At 34.0% G+C, this 26,229-nt stretch overlaps 1 protein-coding gene across 1 annotated transcript; it reads right to left on the bottom strand.

Moving 5' to 3' along the window:
• Positions 1 to 294: 294 nt before the first annotated feature.
• On the bottom strand, positions 295 to 9,434 carry LOC131173431 (putative ribosomal large subunit pseudouridine synthase SVR1, chloroplastic). The gene is made up of 10 exons (XM_058135787.1): positions 8,883 to 9,434; positions 8,703 to 8,782; positions 8,484 to 8,584; positions 8,291 to 8,363; positions 8,070 to 8,163; positions 7,925 to 7,973; positions 7,565 to 7,715; positions 1,941 to 1,997; positions 1,404 to 1,459; positions 295 to 803 (listed from the first exon to the last, which is right to left on the bottom strand). Exons 1-10 carry the CDS (start codon positions 9,400 to 9,402, stop codon positions 743 to 745), a joined length of 1,242 nt encoding a protein of 413 aa, XP_057991770.1. The 5' UTR covers positions 9,403 to 9,434; the 3' UTR covers positions 295 to 742.
• Positions 9,435 to 26,229: the final 16,795 nt, after the last annotated feature.

The raw sequence follows: 26,229 nt of genomic DNA, 5'->3' as shown, positions 1-26,229 counted from the left end.
ATGATTAGCCTTGCATTTGAAGAATTGGAACAGAAAATCAGTAAACTAAGAAACAAAAGTTTGTTCATGTGAATCGAGTCCCACACCTGCAAAGCAACAGCTATTGTGGCACATGCAAGTCTAGGAGAGTTGAGATCTTGTCCAGTCCACCATTGTCCTCTTGAGGTTCCAGGTGAGAACATACAGTCATCTCAAGAGATCTGCAAGAGTGTCATCTTTGTGTCTGTTTCCTAAAAGAAAAATATAGAATTCTCATTAAGCAAAGAATTACTAGTGGATCTATGACCCAAAATATGGAAATCCCTTGCACATGGATGGGCCATTGATTTCCATTCTGCATCATCTCAATGATAAGTATTGTAACCACAGCATCCAGTCATTCTACAATTCTCAACTTTGATTTCTATAAGCAGCTAACATTTTGAGTTGATTGCTAAAAAGGTCTAATCTACATTTCCATTGTACATATAAAATTCCAGTTTGAATGAATGGATTTACATCACCATAGTGTCAAAGCTTCTCAACCTCTGCAGATGTAGCTTGCCTGCTACCACTGGAAGTGACATTCCTCAACCCTATAATTGGAAAGCAGTTCAGTTCATAAATCCATGATTTGAACCAGCAATGCAACAGAGGGCATGCAACAATTCTCCACCGTAAAACCTGGAAGCTGTGTTTCATCTCATTAATCTTGCTGTCAGGCAGAGTGCATATATTCTAAGCAGTTAAGCAGAAGCTACTTTCAACCCTTCCAACCCATTGCCTTGAGATCAGTACGTTTTAGCTCAACATGCTTCCCAATCCTGATATTAACATAAAAATTAGCATAGACGAGTTTGTAGTTAAACAACAAGGATATTGTCTAACATATGGCTGATTGCATTTTCACTTCCTCCGATTGCATTTTCACATCCTTCTTGTACAAGTTTAGAAAGCATCATAAACAAAGGCAACCGTGTTAATCTGGCCCAACCCATATGAGAAATGCCCACTTTTGCCCATTGGATCTCATGGTTTTTCCCCTGATAGGAAATCTCAGTCCTATATTTTCTCTATACATCTCAAATCTCCCTAGAACTCACCTATTGCAGGATTCAACACATGGCAACATCATCCTGACATCAAGCAAGGGGCCAGAACACAAAAGTTTCACAAATCTTATTTTCTCAAATGTTCACAATTTTCCTGTGTGTCACCTAAATTTTAAATGTCAACCATGTCATTTTGTCCACAAAGGAGTCTCCGTTTCCCACCCTTTTGTTTTTTATTATATACTTTCATCTAGAATGAGCATCTTGTTGCAAGTGATGAAGAAAACAACACACACACACACACACACACACACACACACACACACACACAATCCATAAAAATGGTTTCCAAAACAGAAATATCACAGTTACCCAAGATCTGATGGAAGTCTATAACCACCAATTCGTACACGCTTTAATGAATGCACCTGAAAAGATAACAAATAGTTCATGTAAACATAGATGAGCACCAAATTTGAAGATTAATTTAACATACAGTAAGAAAAGTTACAACTTAAATTATAAACAATGTCTACGTTTTATCATTGCTCTAATTTCAGCAGTATCTATTCAATTCTTGACCACTCAGTCCTTACAATTATACATTTATACTAGCAAAGTACCACCAATATCACCATGTCCACTATGGATATCATGGATTTTTTTCTTTTTGTTATTTTTATTAAAAAGTAAATGGTGGTTATAGTGAATTAACAAATGTTTCACTTAAAGCATTTAAGAGTTTATCTCAAGGCAATACATAACTAAGGAAATTCTAATATTATTTGTCCAGAATCTTATCTTCTCCAAAGATATGATCAACTGAGAATACAAATAAAATACTGGCAAACAAGCACAGAATAATTTTCTGAAATCTGAAAGTAGTCTTATGTGTAAAGTAAAACTGACCTCCAATCCAGCATTCTTCACAAGTTCTCGAACTTCATGATTTCTCCCTTCATGAACCTGCACATGTGGTTATAACAAATAAATGTGTCTTAGTCACTTCTGTGTCTTAATCAACGGAGAAAGAGAAAGAGAACTTGACTCAATAAAGGTTCAGGTAGTGGAATTATACTTATTGAGAAAACGAACTAAATAAAATATTTGAAGATCTATCTCAAATACAAAAACTAATAACGCTAAATAAAAATTAAAACAAAAATGAAAACTAAAAGCATCTAAGTTCAAAGATGACATGATTATTTTTGTTCAAACTTATTGTTGCAACAATACTAAACTTTTTTGGATTTGCGTCTAACATATTGAAGAAAATGATACATATCTATGGGGGCTGATAACTTGTCCACTATTGGGACAAGGAAAGTTAGCAAGATGTCCATTTTTCATTTCCAGTAATTGCCCTCTCTTTGTTGGGCTTAAAAGGAAGATTAGGATAAATATATAATTTAATTAAATGTCCTTCTCTCTCTTATTAATCAATTGCTAGTTTTTTAAATTACTTGTTTATCCCTGTGACAGGATAAGGAAGAAGAAAAAAGAAGAATGGTGAGCAAATTTTAGAAGCTTAATTATTCCCTCAAGCTGATGGGAAAAGATTTACAATTTGTATTGAAATAACCCTCCAATTAATCTCTATAATTCCTGCATGATTCTAGCCCTAATTTATGATATACAATCCCTTAATTTAAGCCCTAATTTACAACATTCAATCCCTTAGATTTAGCTCATAACTTAACAATCCCGAAAAACCTTCTTATGCCCAACAAAAAGAAAGGGGAAATGATCACACACACACACACACACACACACACACACACACACACACACACACAACAAAAAGAAAGGGGAAATGATCACACACACACACACACACACACACACACACACACACAAGAAAGGGGAAATGATCACACACACACACACACACACACACACACACAAGACAAATAAAAGTGCAACTCTACCTTCACGAATTTGGATAATAAATTATAGCAATAAAATAAATAAGTACAAGAAAAAAAAATTACATATATATATATATATATATATATATATATATATATATATATATATAGAACAGCTAAATGATGCAAGCTGCTCTATGCTTAGCTTGGCTCGAGTTTAGCTTGTTATAATACTCATTAGAGATCATTTGCCAACTAGACAAACCAAACATTATCGTCAACTCAAATTCTATTAATGCTAATAAATAATCCGAAAATACCTCTAAACTCAGCTTGAAAACTTTTGAGCAAGTCACAATTAATTTTTTAAAATAAATAATTTTATAAAAAACTTAATGAAAATAATATTTATTGATATTTTATTAAAAAAAACATATAATAAATGTTCAAATTTATAAGGGTAGAAAAATAGGAGGAAAGTAGCAAGAGAATGATTCACATGGTTCAGCTACGAAGAGCCTACGTCCACAAACATAATATCAAAAGAGCTACATTTTATTCACTTGTGTTGTGTGCATTAAATAATATGTAAAACTCCATATTTATAATGAAAGATGCATGATATATATGGAATGCTATCTATAAATTATAAATCAATCTTAAAATTTTGCTAATCAATCTCATGATTTCTCATAATTATGAGATTCTTCAATGAGAGATATCCCATGCATTAAGGAAAAATCTTATCAATTCTAATACTCCCCTTTTATGAGATTTTTGCTAAAATTATGGATCCATCATCAGGCTCTCTTTTTTTTGTTTTTTAAAATTTGTCCTCGTTCTTTATATATATATATATATATATATATATATATATATATATATATATTATTCTCTCTCTCACTTTTTTTAAATCTGTCCTTTATTTTATTTTACTCTTTTTGGATTTGTTTCTTTTCTTGAGAAATAGAGGGAAAAAAATGGAAGAAATAGAATAAGGACTTTAACCCTTGGCTCTAAGGAAGAAAAATAGAGTAAAGATTTCAACTCTTGGCTTTGATAAAGGAGAAGAACATATTAGGGACTTCAACCCTTGGCTATAGTGAAGGAGAAGAAGAGCAGGGACTTTAACCCAAGCTCTGATACCATGTTGAAATTTAGAAGAAGAAGAAGAAGAAGAGAAGAAGAAAGAAGAAAGAAGAAAGAAGAAAGGGAAGAGAAACAAAAGAGAATTGGAATGAATCTCAAAGGGTTGCATTTTCATTCACTTGTGTCTTAGCATAATATGTAAGTCCATATATATGGAAGATATGAGATGTCCAAATAATACAAGCATTAATCAAGCTAACGATTTTGCCAATTAATCACATGATTTTCTCATAAATCATGTCCCATGGATTAAGGAAAAATCTCATTAATTCCGACATATTTTTCCTTAATGCATGAGATATGTCTCATTAAAAAATCTCATAATTTTGAGAAAATCATAAGATTAATTAGCAAAATCTTAAAAGTGATTTATGATTTATTGATAGCATTCCATATATATCAGGATATTCATAGTTATTAAAGGCTCAAGGCGCACTAAGGAGTCCTAGAGCCTAGGCACAAGGCGCAAAGCACAAGCGCGCACCTGAGCGAGGTGAGGCGCTAAAGTAAAAAATTTAAAAAATCTATAAAAGTCAAACAAATGTGATGCTTTTCTTTTTTTTCTTTGGCATATATCTTGAATTGGGTTTGCTTGTTTGAGTTTAAGTGGTAGTCCTTTTTGCCAATAAAAGTGCTCGCTAAAGATAGAAATAAAGATGGCATGCTCTTTCTAGAATCTTGTGCCTGAAACAAAGGCGCACGCCTAGGCGCATAAGGCACTACGGTTTGAGCCTGGTAAGCCTTAAGCCTGAGGCATGCCTGAGGCGCGCCTTTAATAACTATGATGATGTTCCATTATAAATATGTTGTTTTATGTATCGCGTGATGCACACCACACAAGTGAATAAAATGTAACCCTTTTAAGATTTTGTATCTGTGGATATAGGCTATCAGTAGCTAAACCACATAAATCTTTCTCTTGCTACTTTCCTTCTATCTTTTCTATCCTTCTAAATTTCAACATGATATTAGAGCTCTAAAAATTCTAAGCCTCTTCTTATTCTTCCCATAAAAATTTTGGGATTCTTATTCTTTTTTTTTTGTTTTTTTTTTGAAACCTGGGTTTGCATCCTTGCTCTTTCTTCCTTTGACAGTTGTAAGTTTGAGTCCAAAAAGCTATCTTCCTCCTGGATTTGAGTCCTAAAGCTATGGGTTTTAGTCCCAAGTTATTTTTCTTCTATATTCTTCTTATTCAACTTTGGGTTTGAGTCCCAAAAGCAAATTTTCTCCCAAATTCTTTCTTCATGAATCTTATTGGAGTATTATCCATCTTTAAATAGTAGCTGTTTATTTATTCATTTATTTTAAAAAAAGGAAGCTTGGTGATGGATAAATAATTTTAGTAAAAATCTCATCAAGGGAGAGTGTTGGAATTGATGAGATTTTCTCTCAATTCATGGGATATAATTTATGAAAAAATCATGTGATTGATTAGCAAAATCATTGGCTTGATTCATGCTTGCATTAAGGATTGATTTATGGGATGCCATATACATCTTGTATCTTCCATTATATATGGACTTATATATTATGCTAAGACATGAGTAAATTGAAAATGTAACCCTTTGAGATTCATTCCAATTCTCTTTCCTTTCTCTTCCCTTTTTTCTTCTTCTTCTTGTAAATTTCAACAAGAAACATAAATTTTATTAGAAATAAATTTTGACAATATAAAATCACTATTAATTTGCATTATTTAGATAAAATGCCATTATTATGTGAACATAATAATAAAAATATTTAATCTCTATTAGACTATTAAGCTCGTGAACATTGTTGAGCTTGTTTGAGAAAATAACAAATCTAAACTTGGACAAAAATTTTGGCTAATGTTTAGTTAAATTTAGGCTTGAGCTGAAAAGAAATATTTATTATTTTTTTTTTTGGAATGGCAAGATACTTGGCTTAGTTGATTGTAGCTTGCCATGTCTATGAAAGAGAAACTATATACCATTCTATAAGATCATGGGGGAGGGAAAGAAGAAAATAATGCAAAACACTCTAGAATCCCTTAAATTAGATTTCTTTTTTCCCCTTTCATCTTTCCAAATATTTTGATGTTATGACAGCTCATACATTTATCATTTGGGAAAAAGGAACTCAGGCAAAACCGTCAAAGGTTTTCCTTTTAAATATTTGACATCAATAATAAAATACACCTCACGCTTTCTCATAGACTCATAACCTCAAAAACTTTCCACCCAAACATAATTTATTTGCTTTCATTTGATATTTGTTCGCTAAAAGAGCGAGGGTAGAGTTTAAAGCTTAAAGTTTAGCAATAAAAAAATAATGATGTAAACATAAAAGGGAGAAAAGGGGGCAGATGCATGACCCTCTACTCATGGGTACAAGTCCAAGAAGACATAAGTGTACAATATATGAATGAAAGAGAAATTTGGTTGAATAACAGGTTTTGATAGTTTACATCATCATGTAGGTAAATTAACATTTACAATCACCATAAAGGACACAGGAGAAATACAAAGAAACAAAAAATCAGAAAGGTCGATTGTGCTAAGCAAAGAAATAAAAAACTTGCAACATATGGTAGTCCATACATCATTTTAGAATTGTTTGTTTGATTAGTTCCCGACATAAAAAATGATTCTACTAGAATAGAACCAGATTGTGTGGAAAACAACAAGAAAAAAAAAAATTTATGTTCTGCATCTTATTCACGTGTCTAGAACCTAAGACCCATCCTGATTCCACTCTATATTTTCACTGCTTGAGGTAACGTGTTCAGAGTCTATTTGGAGCATAATTGTCCAGTCTCTTTCCTTTCACTAAAAGACAATATAAGATTGCTGATATTAGAGCAAGTTATTGCTATGATTTAAACATAAACGGATTCATCATCACTTTAAAAATCTAACTGGGATGAGAAGGCAATATGACCCAGACAAACATGCAAACAGATACAAGTGAACTGAACATAGGTGCTAGTCATCCTTTATGTAGAAATCTAAGGTTTTCAAAGGAAGTATTGCCATCTAATGTTTTGTCAAAAACTTGTAGAAATGTGCTGACTCTAGTCTCTTACTAGTTTGGGATTAAGCTTGGTCGTTGTTGTTGTAGACATGTGGATTCAAAGTTGTACAAGAATATGTAAAACTTACCAAATTCAAGGACCGACATTAGATTTCATAAAATTTTGGTCCAAGTCAAATTTTCTACCACAGGTAACAGGCATGTGAATTCATTTATTAAAACAGTCCAAAAGAACACTTCATGGTTAGCTCAATCTCATCAAGTCCAAGGGAAATTCCATCCACTTGTTGTCCATAAATTGATGAATTATGTTGGGAATTGGGCCTAATTAAACTGTATTTAAAAAAAAAAATCTTAAAAGCAAAGGTTCAATGTGAATGGAAATAATTAGCTAGCTCCAAGCTAAGGCAATTCCAACAAAAAAAAATTACGGCAGGATCAAGCAATAATGAAGTGCCCTAAAAAGGTAAAACAATATAGAAAATTAAATGGTTCTAGCAGACTTAAATAGAATGCAGGTACCACTATACGGAGACGAGGTCTTGATATATCTGGCTGCCGTGGTAGCAGCTCCACAGAATCTGGAGTGCAATGGACACCTTCAATGATAGTTCCTTTGCTGATGGCTACTAAATGCTGCTTGTTTACTACACCTTCTACGGTTGCAATGTATCTACAATTACACAACATCATATAATTTCTTTGAATTGATGCAAAATTCCAACTTCTAAAGTCTAAACAATATCCCAATAAATCACAAGAAGTCTCTATTCACTGAGCTTTAAGAGCAGACAATTATCAATTACACATCTTTTCTTTATAACAGTTAAGTATAATGACCATTAATTGGCAAGAGAGACAAGAAAGCACATGAATCCTTACTCCTTCGATAATTTGAATGAAGGATGTGCAAGTGCTTGAGCAAAATCTCCTGCAAATAAAAGTATTTGAAAAGCTATGGATCAGTCCATTTAATTTTCAATAAGTAATATTTAAAGTGAAGCTGCACAGATAGCAATACACATACCATCATTGGTCACGATAATCAATCCACCTGTGGCAACATCAAGGCGGCCAACAGTAAATAGTCGAGGTTTAGGCAGTCCTTGATTTCTCCTATCCTGGAAACGCAAACCATTTGTCATCTGTTTACTGAGTTAAAACAAATAGATAAACAACAAAATACGAGTATGTAAATTCATGCACACAGTTGCTTCAGTACTTTATAAAACGGCAATCTGCACCTACCCAACTCTTCAAATAATCATCAAATAGGCTCATGACAGACTTAGATTCTCTATCCCCAGACGAACAGATGTACCTGTATTAACCAAGTTACATTAATTCTGAACAACAACTATACCCAGTAAATAAAATGGGAAAAAAAAAGCATAGAAATAACTTATGCAAAAAAAAAAAAAAAAAAAAAAAAAAGACAAACCCTTTTGGCTTGTTAAGGGCAAGATACAGCTTTGGGGGCAGTTTCTTAGGAAGGCGATTTCCATTGACATAAATGACATCCCTTGCACGATCAACCCGAGTCTGGACATTATAACCAGTAAAAAAAGCTGTCATCTTACCGCAATAAAGCTTTACAGTATTTTTGGGGAAAAGGAAAACCAAAAGAAGCATTGATTGAAGAATTATACTATTAGCTCACCTGAGGAGTGTTGCACACAGAACCATTGACTGTCACTTTGCCTTCAAAAATTAGCTCTTCGCTGTTCCTTCTTGATGCCACTGATTACATTACATGTAAAACACATCAGCTCACTTATTCAATTATTCCACCACTATTCCATCTACTAATAATCATAGGTATAAAATCGAAGTAAATTACCTCCAGCAGCAGCGAGAACCTTACTGAGACGCTGCGGTGGCTCCCTGAAGTTCTCATTATAAAACCTCCGGGCAGCCTTGGACAGATTCCGGTCTTCTGCTGCACTGGCCACCACGCCGCTCTCCTTCTTCTGCTTCTCCTTGCTTTGCTTCTTCTTCTTCTTGGCATTCTGCGTTTTAGCATCGGCAAGAGCATGGATGAGACGCGCAGGCGGATGGGCCTGGAGCTTGAGATTGCCATCCTCACCGCGGACAATCCAGGGAATGAAAAGCTGACCAGTGCCAGAACAAGCGTCGGCTACAACGCTGTCGTCGTCGTCGTGGTGTTGGTGGTTGGGGACGTCCAATTGGGGTGGAGGATTAGGTTTGGGTTTTGGAGGGGCGAAGGAGATGTTGAATTGTAGAGAGGAAGAGCAAGAGATGCGAGGGAGTGTGCGGAGGGGTTTGAAAAGAGAGACAGAATGTTTTGAGAAGACAAGGTGATGGACGTGAAGAGATGAGAGTGTTGCTACCGATCCCATTTTTCCACTTCTCCTTTCTGGTTTGCCTCTGCTATTGGGGATATTTGGACTTCGGAGGACATTGATTTTAGACTTTTTAGCCACCTTCGGGTTTGGCCGTTCAATTGGTGAAAATAGAGGGTAAAAGTGTCAATTTAATTATATATTATAAAATTAATAATTTCTTATAAATAATAGGTTAATTATTAAATATATTAAAAATATTAAAAAATAATATTTTATTAGATAAAATAAAATAATTTTTACTTATTTATAAAAAGATAAAATTCATATTTATAAAGAGAAAATACATGTATACCGGGTGTACCTAATAATCTCATTAAATAATAATATATTATTATAATTACTTTATTAATATATTTTATAAATAATCATTTTATAAATAATCATTTTATCGTGTTATGTAGTTTTTTTTTTTATAATTTTTCATGTATAATATTATATTATTATAATATTAATTTTTAATATAAAATTAAATTTGGCAAGATTTAATACAAAAAATAATAAACATCAGAAATTTTTTTGATAGTTAATCCTTATTATTATTATAAATGAATGTAATTATATTATTTTTATAAATAATACTAACTGTGCATATATTAATTTAGGATTTCTTTATACAATTTATAAATAATATTAACTATAAAATTAGGTTTAAAAGAGAGCAATGGATAGTTTATTATATTGAAAATGGATAGTTTTTACAATCTAGATGGGTGAAAAAGAAAATATTTATTAGTTTTCCTAACAAAAGGCATAATGCAAGCACCCAGTGAGGAATTGATAAGCAACCGGTCAGTAAAGTTTGCAGTTGCAATATATCTTCTCCGATCAAAGCTCCTCTAAAGGCAAGCTCTATTGCCTAATCCTCCTCTAGAATTCGATGCTGTCTAATGGAAGCGAAATGTTTCTCCACTTTCCCTGATCACTTAATTCTTTATTTAGTTCACGTCCTCTTCGAAAATCTCGACTCTACCTTCCTACACATATCATAACCAAATCTAGAACCCACAAAAGGCTTAATAGTGTTATCGAAATCTCAAGTTAATATATTCACATTCTCAAACTTGTGAGGAGATAATAGAACTTGTTGAATTTATTTATTATAGCAATCTATTTTAGAAGGAGAGACCTTAAATTTTCAATCTTGAATCTCAAACCTTATTCCTCTAAGTTATTGATCACAAAAGTGGCATTAAAATTAAAATTTTAGGCTAAGAGTGAAAACAAGAGTTTTTTTTTTTTTTTTAGCTCAAAGAAGATCTCAAGAAAGCTAAAATTTGGGAACAATAGGAAGAACTTGTTCTTCCTTTTTTTATTTTATTTTTTAATTAAATTATATATATATATATATATATATATATATATATATATATATATATATATATATATATAAGCATCAACAAATTAATGCAGTTTGAGTAATTTTGATTATTTTGCACCAACGGAGACTATCACATCTTACCCTTCTGTAAGATATGATATGATCCCGTAGTATACCTAATAAATTATCAAATTTTCCCTACCGATAATCTATTAAATATATACAAGGGATTTTAACAAAATAAATTCATTTTTAGGTTTAATGTGGTGGAAAAAGGATTATTTAAGTATCTTCAATTCAAATGTGTATGATAAAATAAATTTAGAAAGAAATAAGCATTTTCAAAATGCTTGCAGAATATCTGCGTGGTGGTGACTTAAAAATTCAATAAACCAAATTTTTTCATATGTTAAAAACTCAACCTGTAATAAATTATATATAAATTAAATCACGCCGTGCACGATTAACTTATTTTCTCCATTCACATCGAGGAAATAAAATCATTTCATCAATCACAACTCAAAAGTAGTTTTAACATTTACATTCATTGGAATTAAATGAATTAATATTACAAAAATTTACATTTAAATACAGTCTCAAAGTAATATTACAAAACTTCTTATACAACTGCTCAACTGTCTTAACATATGCACATATAGCTACAATTACATGAAAATTAATTACAAGGGTACACAAAATATATATACCCAAAACCCAATCAAAACTCAGCTCTAATTTCAGCTTCCAGTAGCCTCACTCAACTGCTCTATCTCTTCTTTCACCTGCGGTAGTATACAAAAGTTATTGCTGAGTGGTGAACTCAGTGGTACACAACTAATAATTTAAAATTCAATATAAAGTATAATTTATTAAAACATATCAAATCACATTTTCTATAATCCATAAAAGTAACCCAATATTTCTCAATCAAAGCAAATCATTTATTCAAATCATATTTTATTTAAATCATCACATTTCTATGAAATCATCATAATATTTTGCAATCATTGACAAAACATTTATTTTTCAATATCATGTTTATTAAGTAATCATAATTTTAAGGGTGTTGCTAACAATTCACACAGTTAGACCATGACACAAAATTTCCAATCGATGTCGTGTTGTACACCACGACAAAGCAATCTACAACCTCACTAACCGCAATTAATGACGAATGTAACACCCTCCCTGTATCAACTCCGTACATTCTACTGTTCCGGTGACCGGTGTCGGTCCGGACAGCTAGAACGTCCGGAAAAATATTTAAACTAAAGTGAGGGATCATAATTAACTCAAATATTAATAAGAAAAATTTAGTAAAAATTTTAGAAATAAAATACAACTAAGTCAAATAAGCCGGTGCCCAAGCGATGGGTAACCTTGAGAGAAGTTGCGGTTCTCGCAACTAAGAGCCCTAGACCAGGGGAAAAATTCATAAAATAATTTTTGGGACTCCAGAGAAGAGTCATTGAGGTTCCTATGGCATTAGAATGCCAAGAAAATATTTAAAAAATTTTTTCAATCGGTACAGACAATTTTGACCCGTTAAGCCAAAAGGAGGGCATTTTGGTCATTTCGCCTTCAGAGGCGATTTTTGGCCGACTTGTTCAGTTAAGTAAATAATTATTATGACATAAAATGTGAATAAATATTGCTAAAAATTGAATTGAAAATGAGTAGCAAAGAAAAGAAAAGAAAATGAATTAAAATTGCAATTTTGACCTCATGCTTATGTCACTAAGCACTCTCACCAAATCACCTTGTGACACATGTCCATAAACCAATTAAAATGAGTCAAATGGGCAGAAAATTGAAGTGAAAAAACAGTAGCCCTTTTCTTCTTCTTCAAAACGTCCTACACCTCCTTCCTTACTCCTCTATTAACAAACTTTCTAAATCTTCATTTTCCCTAGCTTTCTTTCAACAAAAACTCTAAGTGTCAACATAAAACCTTGATATTTCAGCTTGGTGAAGTTTTTGGGAGCAAAAGGAAGAGTAAAAGAAGAGTTCTTATAAGCTTGAAATTAGCTCCAACAAGGTTAGTGCCCAATTTATTCTCTCTCTCACTCAATTCATGTTTAAGGACATGATTTAAGTTGAAATTGTAAGTTTAATGTATAAATTGAACTTTGAGAACTTGGAGACTTGAACAAAATTAGGGTTTGCTCATGAAATGGTATATGAACATTCTAATGGTCAATTAGTGACCATTTGAGGTAAATTGACCACAATTGGAGTGAACTATAGCATGACAAACTGAATTGGTATGCTGCTTAGTGAGAGCAGCAGGTGTGGCTGTGATTCCAGCCCACTTGGACAGCCATAACTTTGGCTGTGTAGGTTCAATTGGTGTTTGGCCAATTGGACATGAAACTAGACATATAATGACACAATTTTGGTGAAGAAACCATGCCCAAAAGACCAAAGCAAGTGGACCAAAAATTGGCCCCAATCCGGATACCCTGCAACCAGAATCTGCAGAATGACTAAATGAATAGTAATTGTTCATTTGGCCATAACTCATTGTAGAATGGGCCAATTGACCTGAAATTTTTACAGCAACAAGATAAGATATAGACAAACAACTTTCATGAAGAAACCTACCCCAAATTATGACCACAACCTATCCAACAAGGCAGTGGCAGTCACTATTCACTGCACTGTAGATATGGTCAATTCTGCAGTTTTACAATCCGGCCAGCTGTGATTTTTGGACCATATCTGGAGCTACAAAACTCCAAATGGAGTGATTCAAAAAAGGAAATTCAACTAGACAAAATAAGGAACAACTTTCATGTTTACCATTTCCTCAAATTTTTACTGTAACAGTCACTAATGGAACAGTAAAGTTAGGGTACAAAAACTGAAAATTCTGCTCCCTTAGTACTAAGCTTAGAAATGGTATTGGTGATTAATTCCAACAAGTTTTGAATGCAAAATGTGGTACATTGAGAGTGTTAAAACCAATGTACCTATTTTCTATCCAAAAGTCAACATTTTTGTTGACCAATGAAGTGAATAGTGACACCAAAACTTGAAATTCAAAAATTGAAGAATTCAAAAGTATCAAATGCCCTAGTATACCTAACAAGATTGGTTTGGATAGTTTGGCATGCCAATAGGGTTCAGTTAGCAGTACTGCACATGGCATTATGCCATTCTGTGATTTTATGGCTTTTAGCCATTTTGACATTGTGTTGAGACTTGGCCTCGTGCCTAATATTATTCTGACTTGTTAGCCGCTCGTGGCACACCGGGAGATACATATGTGACCGATGGTGTGACGGCCCGAGGTACTTGATACCCAGTGCCAGTTTACCCGTTTATCCAGTCCAGTCGTTCAGTATAGGTTACTTGGGCAACCAAAAGAATGAAAGTGGATAAAGTTAACGAAATAAATGATTATAACAAGTACAAAACAAGTAAAACATCGATACATTCAATGCATATTTATTTCTGTTATTTCTTTCTATTTTACTATTTGCACCACTAAGCATTATTGCTTAGCGCGTTGCTTTTGCCATGCGTAGGTTCTGGAGATACTGATCGAGAGCCCAGTAGACCACAGACTGGGTGAGACTATCCTGCAGCTCTGCATAGTGTCCGTGTCACCTCACCATCTACAGTGCATTGGTAGGACACTAGGTTTCATTTTGGTATTTTATAATTAATTTTTATTTTCCTTTGTGTAAATGAAACTTATGTAATGTATTTTGATTTTCATGTAAATAATGAAAATTGTGTTTGTGAATAGAAAAGTGAATATTTATCTGTGACTTGTACATGATTATCACATGAGATGAATGATTGAGAAATGAAATTGAAAAATATAGAGATTTTGATATTGGAGTTTGAGATGATTGAATATGATTATAGGAAGTGTTTTTCACAGGTTCCGAAGAACTGTTTTCTCCATTTTTAGCCGGTACTCTGCCGAATTTTCTATAAAATTTTCAGAACCTCAAATAAATTATAATTTCGATAAACGGCATAAATAAATTATATTTCACAGGTTATATTCAAAATTATGATAAAAATTAATTAAGGTAAAATAGAGTGTTCCGGTACACCGTGTGACATATCTTACTCGGATATACTGTAGACGGGTAAGGGGTGTCACATTTAGAAAGGTCCCTTAGGCAAATCCCACATTGGCAAAGCACGGAGTTGGTCTTGGGCTCAAAAAGTAATGATATATAAAATGGGGGAACTAATCACTAGAGGCGCCTTTTGGTGGAATAGCTTGGAGAGTTGGAAGAACTCCAGGGTTAAGCGTGCTCGCTTGAGAGAAATCCTAGGATGGGTGACCTCCTGGGAAGTTCTCCATTCCATCTATGGGACAAAACCGTGAGGCTTATGGCCAAAGCGGACAATTCCTCTAGTGGTTGGAGCCCGATCGTTACAATTGGTATCAGAGCCGCTCGCGTGTCCTCTTGGGCGATGGTGGGGCAAACCTCAGCGAGGACGCTGAGTCCCGAAAAGGGGGGGAGAAAGGTCCCTTAGGCAAATCCCACATTGGCAAAGCATGGAGTTGGTCTTGGGCTCAAAAAGTAATGATATATAAAATGGGGGAACTAATCACTAGAGGCGCCTTTTGGTGGAATGGCTTGAAGAGTTGGAAGAACTCCAGGGTTAAGCGTGCTCGCTTGAGAGAAATCCTAGGATGGGTGACCTCCTGGGAAGTTCTCCATTCCACCTATGGGACAAAACCGTGAGGCTTATGGCCAAAGCGGACAATTCCTCTAGTGGTTGGAGCCCGATCGTTACAAGGAAGGTGGCTAGCTAGCAATATGAGTACTCATCCGAACTTAACCTCAACTGGCAAGCTAGAGAGGGAGGAACACAATATCAATTTCACCTCATATAATGAGGGACACAATTCAAATTGCCATGCCAACTGTGATTTCAAAACAAATTCAAATATTTCCATTCAAAGAATCACATTGCAAATCAATTAAATCACATTTATTCATCAAATTCCCCTTATAGGGTTGACAACACACAATTTCTCAAAATACTTCTAAAATCATTCAAAACTGGCCCACTCCCGTGCTACAATGATATAAAAGGGTCAACATCTGTCTTTCCACATTCACAATTTCATTTCATAAATTAAAGTTCTCAATTGCAAAAAAAATCATGATTCATTCATAATAATTTCATTCCAATAAATTTCAAAGTTAAAAACAAAGAAAAAAGATTAGTTGTGCACAAACCTCAATGGATTTTCTTTTTCTTGATTTACTTCTCTTTGTCTTTTAAGGCCTCTTTTTCTACTGAAAACAAAAAATTAAAGTGTCTCAAAGCTCATCCCAATTATCTCCAATAGCTAATCAAATAAATGCCTAACGCATCCCTAAGTAAATTTTGAAATTTCAATTTATTCTGGATTCAAGGTAGTTCTGGACTTTGACTTTGCAACTCCATTTCAATCTAGTTCCAGTCATAATTTGGGAAGGTGATCTTAATGAAAGTTATTCCTTTATGTCTTAGTTTTATTTTCATTTTTGAATCACTTGATTTGAAGTTCTGGATCTCAAGTTATGGCTAAATTACTAAATACTATTATGAGTGTCATATCCTGAAATTCTAGGTTTTCTAGATTTATATCTTAACTTTGTATTCTATATTTGGGCATCTTAAGTTCATAATTTGGCCCTGGTCCCTAAAACAATGTTTTAGGTCTTTATCTTAGGTCTCCAAATCATTTTGAATCACTTTAATTGGAGTTTTGTAGAGGAATTTATAGCCCGATAACCATTCAGAAGTCATAAGGACAATTAGCTAAGGTGCAGGAATTCTAGATTTGGGATTCCCGACTTATCCCAACAATTCCCCCACCTTGCCCTATGAACTGAGTTCTGGTAAAAAAGTTCTATATCTTATGAGAATTTTGGCTTTGAAATTACCACATTTGCAGTTTTGTAGCCCAAGTTATTGTAGGAGCGGAAGCATGGTGATTAGTTCATTAGAGCATTGAATTTCAAAATTTTTCTTCTAGGGTTACATGCATCATGCCACATCTCTTATGTGCCTAATTAATTTCAATACTCAATTGCATATCAAAACCTTTTTAATATGTATTAGGATCTATGTTTGCCATTCAAGATTATGAATTAACAAATTAATTCATTTAAACCCTAGTTTAAAAGAGGAGTTAGAGTACTAACCTCTTTGATGCGCTATGCATGTGATTGGCACCTTTAGGAAGCACCTAGGACCCCAAGTGTTGTCCCTCTAGCTTGTCCATACCAAGATCACCAATGGGCAGCCCCCAATTTGCTTCTCAAGCCTTTGCCAACCAATTATAAATTGGGTTTTTGCCTTTACAGAGGTAGTATGTATGTATAGGACACTAGAAATAATTTCTAGCAATTTTAATTCAAAGGATTTTGGGCAATTCTCTTTGAATTGATGAGACAAGATGAAGAGGAAAGGGAGAGATGTGTGCCACCACCATGAGGAAGAGAATAAGAGTCATATCTTTCATCTTTTCTTTTCCCTTTTATATAATTAGGTCATTAAGTCACTTAAATCCTATGCCATATGTCACCACCTCATTGCATCTTATTTTTAATTGATTCAATCACATTAAGCCAAGTGTCAAAGCTAGACTAAATCTTGACTTTGATCAACTTGCATGATAGAAAGATAAATGGCAAACTTATATGATGCCATGTGTCATCATCTCATGGTGCCACATGTTACCATGTGAAATGACCAAATTACCCTTATGTTGTAATTTTGAGTTCTCAACCTAAAATCATTATTTCTCCTTTACAAATTAATTTATATCAAATATAAATTAATTAATTAATCTCTATTAATTAATTTCTCACAATTAAATTTATATTGAAACACTTTAAATATAAATTTAACTTATGCTATACATCCAATAACCCATATTTGGTTTCAAGTAATGCTAGGAACTTTGCAATCTTATTGCAAACCAAACCTATTTAATTAATTAATTAAACTCTTTAATTAATCAATTAAATCACATTTTACTTGGTGACTATCTTGTGTACGTGTGTGACTCACTAGGCTCATCACTAATTGGCAATGAGATATGATATTAACTCTTAATATCATCAGAACTTTTTCTTACCATAAATGATTTCTCTAAATCATTTTAGGCATCTCATAAACCATGGTTGATACTTAGCATAGCGTGCCATGGCCACCAAATCAGTAATAAGGAATACCTTAAATGAACCTTTAATTATATGTTACTATACACTAGAATCTCTTTGTTACAAAATCCCAATTCGAGTTAGAGTCATGGTTTATGTCAAACTCCATTTACTATGAATATTATATTCTCTTTTAATTCTCGTTCTTGATTAATTAGATTTTCTTATCAGAAACTCTTTTCTGACTAAATCTGTCTGTCCTGGCCAGGAACTTGAAACATCAAGAACAATTAAATGAACATAGGATTTTATCCCTATTTACTTAGGATAACAGATTCCATCTTGATCAACACCTATCTCCATATATAACTAGTAGGAGCCAACACATGCCCATATACCCATTTACAGTACAAGTATGAAAGCAGTATTAAACTCAAACCATCTATTTACAAGTATGTTATCTCAGGTCTAAAGATTATATGCACTGATATGATATATGACAATGCATTAACAAGAGTAAACTCCATGTGCTTGTCATATGCATCACTGGTTTGACCTATTTATCATGTATAAGTGTCTATCATGTTTGTTATATGGCATAAGACTCACCATTCCGTCTTATTTATATCTTATATAAATACCTTGGGAACAAACATGATTACAATCTTTCTGGATAAGTCATGTCCTGTGTGAAGTAATCTTGATTGTGAACCAATTTATGATACTTTGTGCTAGAAATACTGTCACTCATATTCTTAACAACTTAAGAATAGAATTTCTAACAAAATATTAATGGACATTTTCTATTACACATAAATACATTATGTAAATGGAAAAGTGAAATTGCCTTTTATTAATAAAATATGTACTAGATACATACTAATGATATGCTCTAGAGCATACTACTAATAATCTCCCACTAGCACTAGATACATTTCTTTTTTTGAATCACTCCATTTAGAGTTTCATAGCTAAAGTTATGGTCATTTTACCATAACTGGCCGGATTGACCTGTACCCAGAATTTCTGGGCAATTTGGTTCTGCCAGATTTGGTGACCTAAGTTTGGTTGACAATTTGACTAGGTTATGTCAGAATTTGGATTTGTGTTCTAATGAAAGTTATTGGGCTATGTCTCAGCTATCTTCTGGTAAATTTCAGGTCAATTGGACCTTTCTGCACTGAGTTATGACCAAATGAATAAAAACTATTCATTTGGTCATTTTGCTCAGGCAGAATGCAAGTCACCCGGATTAGGATAATTTTTAGGTCAACTAGGTTTGGTTTTCTGAGCAAGGTTTCTCTACCAAAATTGTGCCATTATGTATCTAGTTTCATGTCCAATTGGCCTTGCACCAATTGAACCTATACAACTCCAGTTATAGCTGCCCAAACCTGCTAGACTCACACCCAGTCTTGCAGGTCACCAAGGGCAACATGCCTAAGCTCAACTCCATTATCCTTACTCACTTCAATTCCTCCTCAAACACATTCAAATGTTCACTAATTCACCATTACAATGTTAATATACCATTATATAAGCAAAACCATAATTTTTTTACAAACCCTAATTTTCAAAGTGTCCATTTCATGCTATCCATGCCATCTAACACATCCAATCACAAATACCTACTAAGCAACTTCAATAAACACATTTTATTTCATTTAATTCATCAATTCCCATTGGTACACATGCTGACCAAAATTCTTCTTCCATCAAACATGAATAATTTCTCAATTTTTTTTTCTTGTAATTCTTTCCATTTTCATGCTCAAATTTAAGTTTACTAAAAGAATATGGAAGAAAGTAGCACTAACCTCTTTTAACCACTTTCTTGGCTTGTTAAAACTTTGAATTTTCTTCACTTTATGATAATTAAAATGTTACTCTTGATGTGGGGATTAATTTTTGTGAAGGGTGTGTAGGGTTTTGGGGTGGAAAACTTAGGGAAAATCAAGCTCAAAGCTTGATGAAAATGGAGGTTTCTCTCTTCTTTTTTCTTTGGTGCGGGACTAGGAAGAAGAAGGCTGCTGGAATTTTTTCATTTTTATCTCATTTTTATGTTATTTTTATCCCTTTTAATTTGCTTGTCAAATAGTGATTGGGTGGGGCTTTTTAAATGACATCATGTGATGTCAAAATTTCAATTCATTTTTCTTTTCTTTTCTTTTCTACTCATTTCCAATTCAATTTTTAGCAATATTTATTCATATTTTAGATCATAATAATTATTTACTTAACTAGACAAGTCGGCCAAAAATCATCTCTGAAGACGAAATGACCAAAATGCCCTTCATTTGGCTTGACAGACTAAAATTATCTGTACCGATCTAAAATTTTTCTAAACCTTTTCTTGGCATTCTAATGCTATAAGAACCTCAATGACTCTTCTCTGGAGTCTTAAAAATTATTTTATGAATATTCTCCTGGGTCTAGGGCTCCTGGTTGTGAGGACCGCAACTTCCCACTGGGTTACCCATTACTGGGGCACCGGCCCATTTAACTTGGTTGTATTTTATTTCAAAAATTTTTTCTAAATTTTTCTTATTAATATTTGTGTTAATTATGGCTCCTCACTTTAGTCTAAATGTTTTTCTAGATGTTCTAACTGTCCAGACTGACACTGGTCACCGGAATAGTAGAATGTATGGAATGGATACATTGAGGGTGTTACAACTCTTCTCCTCTAATTTAAATTTCGTCCTCGAAATTTACCTGACTTAAGTAATCGTGGAGTTTCTACCTCCTTGTTTCTTCACTTCCTTGTATCGCCTCATCAGTGTCTGGGTTTGGTTCTTCCTGAGCTTCCATAGCATATACCTGTGGTGCCACCCTGACTTTGGGCCTTTCAACTGTCTCAGAAATAATCTTTTGTGAAATGTCAGCCATCTCTACTCCACTCGATCTTTTACCCCTTTGAACTGTTGGGGCAGATCTATCAACTTGTACTGGAGCTACTGAACCACTCCTCTGAGGGCAATCTCTTATGAAATGATCCGTAGCCCCACACTTGAAACATTCTCTAGTTAACAGTCGACACTCCCCTCTGTGTCTCCTACCACAGTGCATACATTCAAGCACTAGGGTTGATCCCCTTATTATTGTGCTCGGGGAGCTAGCTATAGATATTCTAATTTGGCCTCTCTGGCCCTGTGTCTAATCTTGTGAACTAGAACCCTTAAACTTCTTACTATCAGTCGGTATACTTGACTGCCCTGGTCCAAATTCCCTCTTACGCTGCCTATCTTTCCTACTCTGTTCATTTACTCTGACCCTTTCCACTTTCAGTGCGGCTTCAACTAATTTCGTGAAGTTCGTAATCCCCAAGGCAGTGATCATTAATTTAATATTGTCATTTTTCCCCTCTTCAAACCTTCTGCACCTCTTTGCTGCTGTGGGGACTATCTCTCTTCCATAGCGGCTTAGTTTGACAAACTCTTTCTCATACTCCGCTACTGATAACTGCCTTTACCTCAGACTAATAAGCTCTCTTTTCTTGTCTTCCAGGTACACACTTCCCACATACTTCTTCTTAAATTCAGTAAGGAAGAAATCCCAAGTTATCAACTCTGGCTGGACCTCACTAGATACAGTGTCCCACCACTGATAGGCATCATCTTGAAGTAGGGACACAACACCCTCCAAGTTCTGCTCTGGGGTGCAATGCAGTTGCTTTAATACCCTTATGGTACAGTCTAGCCAATTCTCAGCCGCCATCGAGTCATCTCCTTTCTTACCAATGAAGTCCACAGCCCCAAATTTTCTCAGTTTTTCCAGATGGGATTTCTGCTGTAAAGGTGGTGGTGGTGGCATAACCCCAGCCATCTGTCTGAAGAATTCAGCCATTTGCTGAAACATAGCCGGCGGAGGCTGTACTGGCACTGCTAGTGCCGGTGGAGTAGGTTCTCCCTGGCCGCCAGTCTCATTGCAGGTGGAGCACGACTCTCCACTTCCTCATCTAGTACTCTCTGTGATGTGGGGTCCATATCCTAATCAAAATAAGAAAGACAAACAGATTTGCATTAGTGTCATATCGACTCTTACAAATGCAATGCATGGTATGGACTTGATCTAGACCCAGAAACGCTTAAACTGTGCTCTGATACCAATAAATGTAACACCCCTCACCCGACTATAGTGTAGTCGAGCAAAGTGTGCTACATTCGGTGCCGGAGCACCCTATCTTATCTTACTTTATTCCTTTAATAATTTGATCTCATTATATTTTAATATCAATTATTTTTAAACGGAGAAACCAATAGAGTTTCCCATATTTTATTTATCGGTTGACGTGTTTTACAATCATTTCGTAATATTTAGAATTTTTAGAACAAGTTTAATTTACTTCAGATCATTCTAAGGAACAAATTTTTAGAGCTAATCTAATTTATTTCAGAACTTCTTCTCATTTATTTACTTTCTAGTATTTTTAATTGCTAATATTCATAACTTATTTTAATGAATTAGACTGCCCAAGTAACCTATGACAGGCTGACTAAACTGGATAACAGGTCGTTGGCACTGGACACCGCGGTGCCTCAGGCCATCATACCATGGGACGCAAAACATCAACCATGTATGCAGTTAATATGGCTAAAAAGCTATGATAACACATAATCGGGCATAAAAGCCATGAATGTTGGCATAAAGCCATGAATACAGGCATAAAGCCTTTCGCAGTACTGCTAAAATAATACCCTATTGGCATGCTAAACTATCCAATCTGACACACATGTCTAGGCAATACAAGGGCACATAATATCATTAAATATTAATATATTGTGTTTTATGACTTCATTATTTCATAATAATTTTCAATTCTAATGTATACATTCATTTGATCATATATATGATCACAATTCACATCAATTATCCTTTTATATCATTGTATTCAAAGTACTTTTCCTTTCTACAATAATGAGAATTAATGTCTCATTCATACATTAATATGGTTCATTTGTTCATTCATTATGTTATTCATATTGATCACAATTCAAAATAATGGTTCACATGTACCATTGTATTCAAAACATTTTTCCTTTCTCATTTATACACTTTATGAATTCTATTTGTGATGGGCATATAAGCCCTAACTACCTATTCACATCACTTAGGTGACTTACTTTTCATGTTTCAAGCAATCCATGAACATTTCATGGATTTCAAATTTATGGCCTTAATTTCCCTTTAATAATATAGTTCTTACACTTTGCGTCTTTATATTACTATTCACATTACTATTCACTCAAATTGTTGACTTTTTAATACATAATGAATTTATTGAACCAAAGTTCGCCAAGATACCACATTTTGTATTCTAAAGTTGTTGGTATTGGTTGCCAATACCATTTCAAATTTTAGTGTTAGTTATTCACAATTTTCAGATTTCAAGCACTAAGTTTATTGTTCCATTGGTCATTTGTACAGTAGGAATTTGGTAAAATTGTCTTCATGAAAGTTGTTCCTTATTGTGTCTAGATACATTTCTTTTTTTGAATCACTCCATTTGGAGTTTTATAGCTCAAGTTATGGTCATTTTACTATAACTGGCCGGATTAACCTGTACCCAGAATTTCTGGGCAATTTAGTTCTGCCAGATTTGGTGACCTAAGTTTGGTTGGCAATTTGACTAAGTTATGGTCAGAATTTGGATTTGTGTTCTCAATGAAAGTTGTTGGGCTATGTCTCAGCTATCTTCTGGTAAAATTTTAGGTCAATTGGACCTTTCTACACTGAGTTATGACCAAATGAATAAACACTGTTCATTTAGTCATTTTGCCTAGGCAGAATGCAAGTCACCTAGATTAGGGCAATTTTTAGGTCAACTTGGTTTGGTTTTCTGGGCAGGGTTTCTTCACCAAAATTATGCCATTATGTGTTTAGTTTCATGTCCAATTGGCCTTGCACCAATTGAACCTATACAACTCCAGTTATAGCTACCCAAACTTTCTGGACTCACACCCAGTCTTGTAAGTCACCAAGGGCAGCATGCCTAAGCTCAACTCCATTATCCTTATTCACTTCAATTCCTCCTCACACACATTCAAATGGTCACTAATTGACCATTACAATGTTAATATACCATTATATAAGCAAAAATCTAATTTTTCACAAACCCTAATTTCCAAAGTGTCCATTTCATACTATCCATGCCATCTAACACATCCAATCACAAATACCTACTAAGCAACTCCAATAAACACATTTTATTTCATTTAAATTCATCAATTCCTATAGGTACACATGTTGACCAAAATTCTTCTTCCATCAAACATGAATAATTTCTCAATTTTTTTTCTTGTAATTCTTTCCATTTTCATGCTCAAATTTAAGTTTACTAAAAGAATATGGAAGAAAGTAGCACTAACCTCTTTTAACCACTTTCTTGGCTTGTTAAAACTTTGAATTTTCTTCACTTTATGATAATCAAAATGTTACTCTTGATGTAGGGATTAATTTTTGTGAAGGGTGTGTAGGGTTTTAGGGTGGAAAACTTAAGGAAAATCAAGCTCAAAGCTTGATGAAAATGGAGGTTTCTCTCTTCTCCCTTTCTCTTTTTCTTTTTTGGTGCGGGACTAGGAAGAAGAAGGCTGCTGGAATTGTTTCATTTTTATCTCATTTTTATGTCATTTTTATCCCTTTTAATTTGCTTGTCAAATAGTGATTGGGTGGGGCTTTTTAAATGACATAATGTGATGTCAAAATTTCAATTTTCTTCATTTTTCTTTTCTTTTCTTTTCTACTCATTTCCAATTCAATTTTTAGCAATATTTATTCATATTTTAGATCATAATAATTATTTACTTAACTGGACAAATTGGCCAAAAATTATCTCTGAAGACAAAATGACCAAAATGCCCTCCGTTTGGCTTGACAGACTAAAATTATCTGTACCGATCTAAAAATTTTTCGAAACCTTTTCTTGGCATTCTAATGCCATAAAAACCTCAATGACTGTTCTCTGGAATCTCAAAAATTATTTTATGAATTTTTTCCTGGGTCTAGGGCTCCTAGTTGTGAGTACCGTAACTTCCCACTGGGTTACCCATCGCTAGGGCACCGGCTCATTTAACTTGGTTGTATTTTATTTCAAAAATTTTTTCTAAATTTTTCTTATTAATATTTGTGTTAATTATGGCTCCTCACTTTAGTCTGAATATTTTTCTAGACATTCTAACTGTCCGGATCGACACTAGTCACTGGAACAGTAGAATGTACAGAATGGATACAGTGAGGGTGTTACACTGGACAACCCCAAATCTTAACATTCTTAAGACTTGGTTTTCTTCCATGCCATATCTCATAAGGTGTGGAAGAACTGATTTTGATGGAATCCTATTCAGAATATGCAAAGCTGATTCTAATGCAAATCCCAAAGGGAGATTGGCATATCAGTATAGCACATCATACTATGTACCATATCTAATAGTGTATGATTTCTCCTTTCAGATACACCATTTAGCTGTGGTGTTCCTGGAGGAGTCAACTGGGAAACAATGCCATGCTTTTTAATTCAGTACATAAGTATTCACCTCCACGATCTGATCAAAGAGTTTTAATACTTTTTCCTGTTTGATTTTCTACTTCAGATTTAAATTCTTTCAACTTTTCAAAGGATTCATGTTTGTATTTCATCAAATATAAATACCAAAACCTTGATTTATCATCAGTAAAGGTAATAAAGTAATGAAAATCACCTCTAGTCATTTCCGTAAATGGACCACATATATCACTATGTATTAGCTCCAAAATATTTTTAGCTCTTAGTCCTTGTCCAACAAAAGGTGATCTAGTTATTTTGCCTTGAAGGCAGGATTCATAAGTTGGAGTAGGTTCAGAACCCAATGAGGATAAAATTCCCATTTTCTCTAGCTTTGCAATCCTATGTTCTGCAACATGACCTAATCTTAAGTGCCAAAGATATTTTGAACTTGAGTTGATTTTCATCATGGTATTGCATTCTTTTAGATTGCTTGCATTCAATTTGTGTTTATCATTATTATCCAAATAATAAAGACCATCATGCATATAACCCGAGCCAACATATTTATTTCTAAAATAAATATTACAAACATCATCTGTGAACTGAAATTCATAACCATTTCTAGTCAAACTAGATATAGAAATGATGTTCTTAAAAGCATCAGGCACATACAAAATATTATTCAAACACAAAATATATCCACACATGTAAAAAGATTTAGACCCTATGGCTAAAGCTTCAACAGTTGAGCCATCGCCAATCCAAAGTCTAACATCTCGAGCATGCAAGCTGCTACTGTTTGCTAGTTCCTGCATATCATAAGAAATGTGAGAACTGGCACCAGTATCTAAAACCCAAGCTGTAGATGAACTATGAGCATCATCAGC

Source organism: Hevea brasiliensis, chromosome 2 (assembly GCF_030052815.1).
Source record: "Hevea brasiliensis isolate MT/VB/25A 57/8 chromosome 2, ASM3005281v1, whole genome shotgun sequence".
NCBI lineage: Eukaryota > Viridiplantae > Streptophyta > Magnoliopsida > Malpighiales > Euphorbiaceae > Hevea > Hevea brasiliensis.
Note: the sequence above shows the minus strand (reverse complement) of the source record. Positions and strands in the feature narration are given on the sequence as shown.

Bases quoted from the DNA above. Each gene is read 5' to 3' on its own strand.
- LOC131173431 (XM_058135787.1), bottom strand. From the start codon at position 9,402: ATGGGATCGGTAGCAACACTCTCATCTCTTCACGTCCATCACCTTGTC. The intron at 7,716-7,924 runs GTAAGGATTCAT...GTGTAATTGTAG, and splicing joins TCATTCAAATTATCGAAGGA to ATACATTGCAACCGTAGAAG. The intron at 804-1,403 runs GTAACTGTGATA...TGTTAATATCAG, and splicing joins AGACTTCCATCAGATCTTGG to GATTGGGAAGCATGTTGAGC.